Here is a 12,298-nt window from a genome sequence, read left to right on the forward strand (position 1 = left end):
GTCTTGTGTTTAAATGTTTTATGCTATAATTGTCACCACCATTCACCCCACTAGCGACGGCTCTGATCGCAGGTGTGACCATTTGTGCCTCCACAGCGCGATTTTGCCTTTGGGATTTATTGTGTTGCATTACATCGTTTTCCCCACCCTGTCCGATACTAAAATCAGTGCGACACACTTTGCAAAAAGTGTGGGAATTGTTGATGCTGCTTCGTGATAAGAAATTTAATTCCTCTGACCAGCTGTCGTCATACTTGCAGCTATATTTACTTTTTCTTCGTGGTTGAACCACCTGAGCTTTCTAATGCCATTTTTAGTGGCACTTGATTAAAATTCCTCCGTCTACCTGCGCAGATATCAACTGCGCAACAGAGCTGTAGGTTGCCAGGCTGAGGTCAGAAATGGGTTCAATATTGTATGATGTATCTGTTTAGGGAGTAGGATGCGTTTCACACCAGATCTGGCAACTGGACAACCTTAGAATAATGTATTGATGTGATTATTCCTATAAAGAGGTAGGGTCTTACAAATTACGTGAGTTTCCTGGGAGAAATAACAAACAAGAGGGGGGTGGGAGATGGGTGTGAAATATGGGAGACTCCCGGGAAAAACGGGAGTGTTGAGGTACTGTGTATTTATGAGAGGAAATCTGTAAATTCTTTCAGGAATTCTGTATACGGCCCTGGTGGTCTATACACAGTTGCCAGAGCAAGAGATACATAGATTTCTTTTGCATATCTGACAGTGTAACATTAGGCAGAAGTATTTTGAATGAGTTAAACCTGTATTCTGTTTTTTTGGGGTAACATTGAGAATATCACTGTATATTGTAGAATTACCTGCGCCATGACCATTCTGACGGGGCTTATGGTTATAACAGTAGTTTGGTGGAGTGGACTCATTTAGACCAATATAATCATTTGGTTTTAGCCAGGTTTCAGTCAAGCAGAGTACATTAAATATATTATCTGTGATAATTTAATTTACAATAACTGCTTTGGGTGTGAGGGATCTAATGTTTATGAGCCCAAACTTAAAAAAAATGTTTTTGTTAATTTAAATTTTTTTGGTTTAATGTGAAAGTCGAAAAGAAGTGAAAGTCATGACATTTGCCAAGTATGTTAACCCATACTCAGAATTGGTGCTCTGCATTTAACCCATCCAAGTGCACACACACAGCAGTGAGAAGTGAACACACACCCGGAGCAGTGGGCATAATTGATGCTGCGGTGCTCGGAGAGCAGTTGCCGGCCCAAGACTCACACCCACAACCCCAGGGTTAGGAGTCGAACTCTCTAACCACTAGGCCACGACTTCCCATATATTTGGTAGTTATGAATACATCATTGTATATTAAATGGTAGAAAAACCTGTTTTTGAACTCAAAATAAAGCGCTTTCCCTGGCCTGGGTACATGGCTGTGGGGACGAGCAGTTTTGTTGTGATTTAATTCTTTAAAATTCAATTATAAAATTATAAACAAATTGATGGCTCAAGAAGGTTTAATTGTTCAAATAACACATTGTTTTTTAAATATATAAAAAATTAATTAACCCTATATAATATATAACCCTAAAGTGTTTTCAAGTGTAATATTTCTGTAAAGGCTAGGGACAGAAAAATGTCCCTTCAGAAACCAAACCAAGTGGCAATAAATCAGACTAACTGAAATAAGCCTGGCTTATCTGGTCAGTTTGTTTTATGAAACAGATCCCTGATTTAATTGCAAATTATTATTATTATTATTATCATCGTAGTTTTCTTATATGAAGTATTCGGAAATATTAATGAAAAGTATATTTGTCACCTGTCCCTTTTAACGGCTGTGAGAGAGAGAGAGAGAGAGAGAGATAACTGATTGTGATAGAGGGCTTTTGTTCTGTTTTCTCTGCTCCTTTAAGAGAGAAAGGAACGTGATCGTTTTTCAGCAGTTGCACTGCGCTCGTTTTAAATAGAATTCGGTGCATTTTTGACGATCTACATTTGACCTGGTCTCGCGGCGATGACGTCACCGCTCATTCAGTCGCGTCGAGTCTTCTGAGGAGAGGCGAGCAGCTCACGGTATTTCTCATATTTACACAAATATCAGACACTTTTCTGGGGTTCAGAAGCACACACGGGCTCGTCAGTGTATTGAGTTCATCGGGTTGAGTGTTTGATGAATTAAACACTCAGAACAGCAGACAACAACACGTGAGGAAAACATGTTGAGCTCGGTTGTGTGTTTGTGTCGATGTTTGCTCTGATAATGTTGCTGTTTCTGCGAGCTTTGTGTGTTCGTGTGTTAATAATAATAATTAATGTTAATAGTGTTAATGTTCATATTAATTAATGTTAATAGTGTTAATAATGTTGATGTTTCTGTGAGCTTTGCTGTGTGTTCGTGTGTTAATAATAATAATAATGCAATGTTAATAGTGTTAATAATGTTGCTGTTTCTGCGAGCTTTGTTGTGTATTCGTGTGTTAATAATAATAATAATAATTAATGTCAATAATGTTTCTGTTTCTGAGTGTCTCTGGAAAGTGTTGCTGCGATTTTATTTATAACCTTATTTCTCAGACGTTCATCTTTTGGGATCCAATTTGTTACAGTTACTGCGGTTAAAATAAAAAATAGATACTGCTAAATATTTAATAACGTGGGATATTTTAAATCTATTCATAAATTATTAGAATATAGACAGGAAACATTTAATTGTTGTGTTACTTTTTAAAGATTTTCTGATTACTTGTTTTCTGCATGTGTAAACCTAATCAAAAGTATATTTAGATATTATGTGCAGATATTCACCTGGAGAGATTACATTTTTCTCTATATTTCTATACAGATATATTCTTATATATTAATACGGAGTAGGGCTGCACGATTATGACAAAATAATAGTAATTGCGATTATTAATAATGATTTTCACAATTTCTGTTGAACTATGTTTAAAACAGATTTATGCCATTTTGTTTATTTTTATATAAACTGAAAACACATCAACTATACATTGTTTCGTTTCTTCTTACATTTACATTTAGTCATTTAGCAAACGCTTTTATCCAAAGCACTTACAAATGAGGACAATGGAAGCAATCAAAAACAACAAAAAGAGCAGGTTAACACAGTACACCTAGAAAAGGCTTTTATATAATATAATAGAAAGAAAATGGATAGAATAGAAAAAGAATAGAGCAAGCTAGTATTAGAGGTCTTTTTTTTAATAATTGTATAATAAATGTAAAGAAAATGGATAGAATACAAAAAGATTAGGAAATTAGAATTAGAATAGTGAGTGTTAAAGTTAGAGGGTCAAATAAAGATGGAAGAGATGTGTTTTAAGCCGATTCTTGAAGATGGCTAAGGACTCAGCTGCTCGGATTGAGTTGGGGAGGTCATTCCACCAGGAGGAACATTTAATTTAAAAGTCCGTAAAAGTGACTTTGCTTCTTTGGGATGGAACAATCAAGCGACGTTCACTTGCAGAACGCAAGCTTCTAGAGGCACATAAGTCTGAAGTAACAAATTTAGGTAAATGGGTGCAGAGCCAGTGGTAGTTTTGTAGGCAAACATCAATGCCTTGAATTTTATACGAGCAGCTATTGGAAGCCAGTGCAAATTGATACACAGAGATGTGACATGCATTATTTTTGGCTCATTAAAAGTTAATCTTGCTGCCGCGTTCTGAATTGTAAAGGTTTGATAGAACTGGCTGGAAGACCTGCCAAGAGGGCATTGCAATAGTCCAGCCTGGACAGAACAAGAGCTTGAACAAGGAGTTGTGCAGCATGTTCCCAAAGAAAGGGCTTGATCTTCTTGATGTTGAATAAAGCAAATCTGCAGGATCGGACAGTTTTAGCAATGTGGTCTGAGAAAGTCAGCTGATCATCAATCATAACTCCAAGGCTACTAGCTGTTTTTGAAGGAGTTATGGTTGATGTGCCTAACTTTTATTTTATTCTTAAAAAAGGTAAATTTATGGTAAAATAATGGTATAAAATAACATTACATATTAATGTTTTAAAATGGTTTATTTAATCTATATATTTCATTTACAAAAACACAGTCTCATTGATGATTTTTTGCAGATCTGCTGCTTCCACACAGAAATTCATCATCCCTTAAGCTCCTCCCACTCTGGAATAATCATCAGTGAAGCTCCTCCCACATTTATCGCACCGCCAATAAATGGTGGAAGACTTCATTCAGTTCAGAAGTGAAGACGAGCATCAGAACATCATGAAAGAGCTGAAATCTGAGTTTATTAAAGAGGAAAGTGAGAACATTAGTGATCTAGAACCCTGCAGAATCAAACACTCTGAAGAAGAACTGAGAGGTTGGTGTTTGTTCTTGATTCTTCATTCATTCATGATGCTGAAAAACATTAATGTTGTTAAACTTCAAGTGGTTCATCAGATCTAGATAAAAGTTTAAACTATATATTTTGTGAGACTTGTGGTGGCAAGTGATGTCACATTAATTAGCATATTTATGACGTCTCACATTGGGTTTTTGTTCAAACGAGTTTTTATATTTTTAGATCTGTTCTAATCTCTAAACTGTCAGATACTTTATTATCACTGAATGCCTAATAATGCTGTTCTCATTTACATATGTTCTGTTCTCATAAATAGTATCCTAGATTACTTAAATAGTTTACTTAAAAACAGTGATTTTATCCTCTCGTTGCTGGAAAATATAATGTAGCGATTCAGTATTTAAACTGTATTTAATAAAAGTCATGGGGCAGCGTTGACAAGTTTCTTTCCTTCTGTATGTGTGAGCTGTGTGGTTTCTAATATATACGTGTGTGTCAGTAAGCAGCATTAAAGGCTCTAATGCACACCACTATATGTGTGTATCAGTGATGCGCGGGTTGATCCAAAATGAGCGGGTGTCTGCGGTCACCCACGGTTACCCGCGGTTATGAGTCATCCAAAAATATTTGTAATGATATTCGGGTCGCGGTCAGTCAGGTCGTTTGAAATAAAGATGCCAATTAAACCTTTGTAATTTATATAGTGCTAGACACAATTTTGAAATACATAGGCTTACACTTTATTTGTTGAGTAACTGGCGCGAAGATGACGCACGAGCTCAGTCTGCACGTAGAGATGGAGGCGGCGAGAGAAAAGGTGAAGACTGGGGAGCAACGGCGCTGTTTTTGATAAAAACATGATTTTGACGACTTCATTAAGTTTTGTTTTATAGTAAACTATTTTTTAAAAGATTTTCGTTTTGTATAAATTGTATTTTAATTTTGATCAAGTTTTATCAATCAATTACCTGTATTTAATAAATAAGAAGCAAATATATAGCCTAGCAGACAATGTAATAAGGCGCCGGCACGATCACTCAGCTTGTGCCTCACAGATTTGTGAAATAAAGGCTATATACTACAGAAAGCTTGAAATGTCTACTTTTAAACGAAAATATTCAAACCAAAATAAATGGGCTACTCTCTGATGATGTAATATGAAATGTGCATTTCTCTCTGGCGTTCATGGCGACTCCGCATCATCAACTTCATCTTTGCAGCGACACAGAAAACACCAGTTTATTACTAAACAATTAAATGTCTCCTTGCTAATTAAGACACATTCATAATCCTTACTTTAACCGGTTCTTTGAGGCAAGCTTTATGCGTGCAGTCATAACACTTATTATCCTGTAGGCTATAGATGATTTGTCCACGAATGGCTTAAATGAACAACTGCTTCAAAACATCAAAATAGACATGAACAGTCTAGAACATTTTAGTACAAATTATGAGCTTATTGATGATTTTTTTTTTAAATTCTTGACAAGATTATAATATATTCGTTTAGATTTTTTTTTGCCTAGTTCCTACGTCTATGGCCCAATGACGCAACGATAAGCGTTTACTACTTTTTAAAAATGCGGGTCAGGAAGCGGGGCGAGTATGTCTGGGGTACGAGTTGCGTGCGGCTTAGTTGAAAATGTTGGTCGGGTGGGGGTTGTTTATACATTGACCCGCGCATGCATCACTGGTGTGTATTGTAGGAGCTAGGCGACGTAAGATGACGTGTGACGGCATATTAGTGGTGTCCCAATCTTTAGGGGAATATTTTCACCCCACCCCTCTGTTTCAAAGGACAAAAGAATGAAGGGGTATAAAATAGAATTGGGATTAGTACAATTTATATTATCAGGGCTCCAGACTAACATTCGAGAGCAGTGGCACCAGCACCTGATTTGGTAACACTGAACATGTGATTAATATTACAAGTAATCAGGAGCTTTACAGGAGCTTGGGTTGGGAATTTTAAATATATATAATATTATATTCCATGTCACTCCAAACACGTAAAAGCTTTGTTCATCTTTATAACACCATTTAAGATATTTTGAATGAAAACAGGGAGGCTTGTGACTGTCCCATAGACTGCGAAGTAAAATACACTGACAAAGTCCAGAAAAGTATGAAACACATCGTCAAAATGCTCTGGACACGAACAGCACTACGGACACTCTTTGCTCCACTTTAACATCTTGCTTGGACAACTTTTGCCCACTGTTGTCTAGACCAGCACGCACCGCCCCATCTGCCCCCTGGCTGTCCGAGGTTCTCCGTGAACATCGCTCTAAACTCAGGGCTGCAGAGAGGAAATGGCAGAAATCAAGAAACTCTACCGACCTCAGTGTGTATCATTCTCTCCTCTCTTCTTTCTCTGCAAATGTCTTCACGTCTAAAACATCCTACTACAACAACAAAATTAACAGCTGTTGTGACGCTCGGACACTCTTCAAGACTTTCTCTTCTCTTCTTTATCCGCTGCCACCACCTCCTCCATCGACTCTTACATCGGACGACTTTGCAGTTTTCTTCACAAATAAGACGAGAACCATCAGTAACCAATTCTCCACACCGCAGACTGAGGACAACTTCACAATGACCGACGCACACTCTTTCTCCTCCTTCTCCCCACTCTCAGAGATGGACGTCTCCGAACTTCTCCTGTCCAATCATCCTACTACTTGTCCACTTGATCCGATCCCCACTCACCTCCTTCAAGCGATCTCTTCTTCAGTCATACCTTCGCTTACTCACGTTATCAACTCCTCTCTTCACTCTGGAACATTTCCCTCAGCATTCAAGCAGGCTCGGGTAAACCCACTGCTCAAGAAACCATCTCTAAATCCAGCACTTCTTGAAAACTACAGACCGGTATCCCTTCTTCCATTAATTGCAAAGACACTTGAGTGTGCTGTGTTCAACCAGCTTTCTATGTTCCTTGTACAGAACAACCTCCTGGACAGCAACCAATCTGGCTTCAAAAGTGGCCACTCAACTGAGACCGCTCTGCTCTCGGTTACTGAAGCCCTGCGACTAGCAAGAGCAGCTTCTAAATCCTCAGTACTCATCTTACTGGACCTGTCTGCTGCTTTTGACACTGTTAATCACTAGATTCTCCTGTCCACCATCAGAAAGATGGGCATCTCTGGAACAGCACTCCTGTGGGTTAAGTCCTACCTCTCTGACAGATCCTTCAGTGTGTCTTGGAGGGGTGATGTTTCAAAGTCACACCACCTTGCTACTGGGGTTCCTCAAGGCTCAGTACTTGGACCACTTCTCTTCTCCATCTACATGACATCATTAGGATCTGTCATTCAGAAGCATGGCTTTTCTTATCACTGCTACGCTGATGACACCCAACTCTACTTCTCATTCCAACCACAACTACCCGGTCTTGCAGGTTTGCCTTATACAACATCAGGAAGATTAGACCCTTCCTGTCAGAGCAAGCAACCCAACTTCTTGTCCAAGCTCTTGTTCTCTCCAGACTGGACTATTGTAATGCTCTCCTGGCGGGCCTTCCTGCATGTACTGTCAAGCCTCTGCAATTGATCCAGAATGCAGCAGCGAGGGTTGTCTTCAATGAGCCAAAAAAGGTCACGTTACTCCGCTCCTCATCAGGTTACACTGGCTACCAGTAGCTGCTCGCATCAAATTCAAGATACTGATGCTAGCCTACAAGACGACAACTGGCACGGCACCAACTTACCTAAACTCATTGGTTAAATCTTATGTGCCCTCCAGAAGTTTGCGCTCTGCAAGTGAACGACGCCTTGTGGTACCATCCCAAAGAAGTTCAAAATCACTCTCACAGACTTTTTCCTGGACTGTGCCCAGCTGGTGAAATGACCTCCCAATCTCAATTCGTACAGCTGAGTCTTTACTCATTTTCAAGAAACATCTAAAGACTCATCTTTATCGCCTGCACTTAACCAACACTAGCACTTTTCCTTTACTTGTCTTTTCATTTTATATCAAAAAAAAAAAAACTGGCTATGTGTTCTATACTAGACTAACTGAGACTTTTCATGGCACTTGTATACTGTTGTTCTCTTGTTGACCTGACTGCTTCTATTGTTCTTATTTGTAAGTCGCTTTGGATAAAATCGTCTGCTAAATGATTAAATGTAAATGTAAAATAGTTAATCTGCCATCATTGGTTCAACCGTAACTTAAAGCGACGAGAATGCTTTTTAAGACTTTATTGACTTTATTCTACAATTTTGCACTGTAATGTCACTGTAGCGCCGCGACACAAGCATATATTTCCTGTGTGGACTTAAGCTTTGATTTGAATGCAAACAGCGCATTCTTGTGACGTGGCTGACACAGAAGAGCGTACACATTTTGTTTCCACTCCCGACAGCCAAATTTATATTTTCATTACTTTCTAACATTTAAAGAACAATTCAAATTTTAACCATACAAATATTCACAATTTGATCCATGATCGACATTAAGGGTTTTTTAAGAATAAGCATGCACATGAAATGAGACTTAAGTCTCTGCAGAGCAAAAGTAGGCGTTTATCACCTTTTGGGTGTTTTCAAACTGCTGGGTGTTTCTAAATCATGCAATCTAAATGATCCCCCTTACCCAACCCCACCCCACCCCAAACCTAACATCACTATGACGTCAACCAATCAGGTATCATGGTGTAAAAACACCCTGATCTGGTAACTCCCATTACTTTCCTGCAGAGACCTATACTTGCATGAAATTATCCTGACTCACTGAATCTGGATCGTATTAGTGAGATTGCGTTAACTCTCGTTTATGAAATTGTTTTAGTCCCGATTGATTTGTTAGGTTATTTCAAGTGAGGTTTTGGACTTTAATCCCTTCTTTACTTAGCATCTAGTTCTTATTACAGAAACACTACACTACATTAGTCTGTAATGTTTTAAAAATAATATTTGGAAGATCAATGTATCTCATTCATGCAAAATGTCAGGGACAAATAATTTATAAAAATGCCTCAAAATAAATGTAATATTTTTTTTTTTTTACAGTTGTCTGTTTTCTGCTATTACATCAGGGTTCAATTTTATGGCCTTTCAAGTCATATTTCTGTCTTTGAATTATTTTGGTTGGTTGAAAAACAACTTTTCTTTTTCTTTTCAGACCCTAAAGAAGAGAACGAGGAGATTGAAGTGGAGGAGAAACATCATGTCAAACCTGAAGAGAAACCTCTGAGTCACTCGAATCCTAAAATTAATTTTTTAAAGGAAACAAGAGCTGAGGAATCTTCCACCTGCACTCAGTGTGGAGAGAGTTTCAAAAACGAACAAAGTCTTGAGATTCACATGAGAGTTCACACTAAAGAGAAGCCACATTCCCAAAGTTTAAAGTCGCATCAGAAAACACACACTGGTATAAAAGGTCATGTGTGCTTTGAGTGTGGGAAATCTTTTACTTGGGCAACACATTTAAAACAGCACCAGAGGTTCCACACCGGAGAAAAACCTTATAAGTGTTCACACTGTGACAGGAGATTCAGTTGGATAGCACATCTGAAAACACATGAGCAGATCCACAGCAGAGAGAAAACACACATGTGTGATTTGTGCGGCAAGAGCTTCACTAGCAAAAAACGTGTTAGAGTCCATATGAAGATCCACACTGGAGAAAAGCCATACACATGTGATCAATGTGGAAAGAGTTTCACTCAATCATCATACCTTAAAGGACACATGAGGATCCACACTGGAGAAAAGCCATACACATGTGATCAATGTGGAAAGAGTTTTATTCAATCATCATGCCTTAAAGGACACATGAGGATCCACACTGGAGAGAAGCCATACACATGCGATCAATGTGGAAACAGTTTCTCATTAAAAAACAGTTTTGATGTTCACATGAGGATCCACACTGGAGAAAATCTACATGCTTGTGACCAATGCGGCAAAACGTTTCTTAGGTCAACTGCTCTGAAGAAACACATGACAGTTCATACAAAGGAGAAGCCGCATTTGTGTCCTTTATGTGGGAAGAGTTTTTCACTGCTGCAAAGTTTAAAATCACATCAGAAATTACACAACACTGTGAGAGATCATGTGTGCTCCGAGTGTGGGAAGACTTTTGCTTTTGTAAACCATTTAAAACAGCACCTGATGATTCACACTGGAGAGAAACCTTACAAGTGTTCACACTGTGACAAGAGATTTGGTCAATCAGCTAATCTGAAAAGACATGAGCAGATCCACACTGGAGAAAAGCCGTATGCATGTGATCATTGTGACAAAACATTTCTTCTGTCAACATCCCTGAAGACACACCTGGCAGTTCATACGGGGGAAAAACCATATTCATGTTCCTTATGTGGAAAGAGTTTTTCACTTCTGAAAAGATTAAAATCACATCAGAAAACACATACTAATGTGAGAGCACATGTGTGCTTTGAGTGTGGAAAGACTTTTACTTTGGTAAACCATTTAAAACAGCACCAGAAGACTCACTCTGGAGAGAAACCTTACAAGTGTTCACACTGTGATAAGAGGTTCAGTCAGTTAGGAAATCTGAAAAAACATATGAAGATTCACACCGGAGATAAACCTTACAAGTGTTCACACTGTGCCAAGACATTCAGTCAGTCAGCAAATCTGAAAAGACATGAGCAGATCCACAGCAAAGAGAAACCTCACAAGTATTAACACTGTGACAATAGATTCAGTCTGTCATCAAATCTGAAAACGCGAGAGGATCCACACTGGAGAGAAACCTCACAAGTGTGATCAGATCAGGAAGAGTTTAACTTTTAAAAGTCGTCTAAAGCTACACATGAAGATCCATACAGTAAAGACACTGAGTAATAAAGTCACTTCTGTGTAAGTTAGTTTCCTTACAGTCACTATTAGTGACATGACATTTTGTTGGTTGCTTGGAAAGTATCTAATTTTTATGATAAAGTATGTTATTATGAGATACTAAGTCATTATTATTTGAAAGTGTCTCTCTCTTTTTAATGACTTACGTATAGATATATTGGTAGCACTAATAAATTTCATTAATAAACATTACGTAATGCTTAACTGATGAATAGTTCATATACTCACATATGGGAAAATGTGAAATAATTAGCTTGTTAATGTTTACTAATAAATTTATTTTATATGTATTACTTTATTAGCATTTCATGGGAATTAATTCTTGCAAATATCATTAATGTCAATGTCACTTTTATTTATATAGCACCATTCAAACAACACATGTTGACCAATGTGCTTTACACCATCTCAATAAAACAATACAACAATATTAGGACAAACTGATTAAAATATATAAATAGTAATAATCATTATCATCAAATAGATGAATAGGCCATTTCAAACAAGTGTGTCTTAAGTTGTACTTTAAAAACATGTACAGAATCAGCGTCCCTAACATGTGGTGGTAAGCTATTCCAAAGTTTTGGAGCAACTACCACAAAGGCACGATCCCCTTTCTGGCTTAGCTTGGTCCTCGGAACTTTTAACAGGTTTTGAGTTGATGATCTCAAGGTTCTACCTGTCTTGTACCCTATTAACAAATCTGATAAATAAGTCGGTGCAAGGCCGTGAAGAGATTTATACACTAATAAAAGGAGTTTAAAATCAATTCTAAATTGTACTGGGAGCCAATGTAAATGGACCAAGGATGGAGTGATGTTTTCATGTTTTTTAGTGTTAGTTAATAATCTCGCTGCAGCATTTTGTACCTTTTGTAGCCATTGAATAGATGCTTGACTAATACCCTTATATAAAGAATTGCAATAGTCAAGTCTTGAGGATATAAGAGCATGGATTGCAATTTCAAGGCTCTTTTGTGTCAAAGATGATTTCATTTTAGCCAAATTTCCCAAGTGAAAAAAACTTGACCACATAATTTACCTGTGCATTTAATTTCAGTGCGCTATCAATATAAACACCTAAGTTTTTAACACGGTCTTTCACATATAATGACAGTGATCCGAAATTGAACTCTGCTGCGCCTTTGGTTCCTCTAGGGCCAAA

The 12,298-nt window shown here is 37.9% G+C and overlaps 1 protein-coding gene across 1 annotated transcript; it reads left to right on the forward strand.

The window, feature by feature from the left end:
- The first annotated feature begins 1,956 nt into the window (after positions 1 to 1,956).
- LOC132133460 (gastrula zinc finger protein XlCGF57.1-like) lies at positions 1,957 to 11,244 on the forward strand. Its single transcript, XM_059546331.1, has 3 exons — positions 1,957 to 2,061; positions 4,075 to 4,322; positions 9,429 to 11,244. Exons 2-3 carry the CDS (start codon positions 4,175 to 4,177, stop codon positions 10,958 to 10,960), a joined length of 1,680 nt encoding a protein of 559 aa, XP_059402314.1. The 5' UTR covers positions 1,957 to 2,061; positions 4,075 to 4,174; the 3' UTR covers positions 10,961 to 11,244.
- Positions 11,245 to 12,298: the final 1,054 nt, after the last annotated feature.

The sequence above is a fragment of the Carassius carassius genome, chromosome 1 (assembly GCF_963082965.1).
Source record: "Carassius carassius chromosome 1, fCarCar2.1, whole genome shotgun sequence".
NCBI lineage: Eukaryota > Metazoa > Chordata > Actinopteri > Cypriniformes > Cyprinidae > Carassius > Carassius carassius.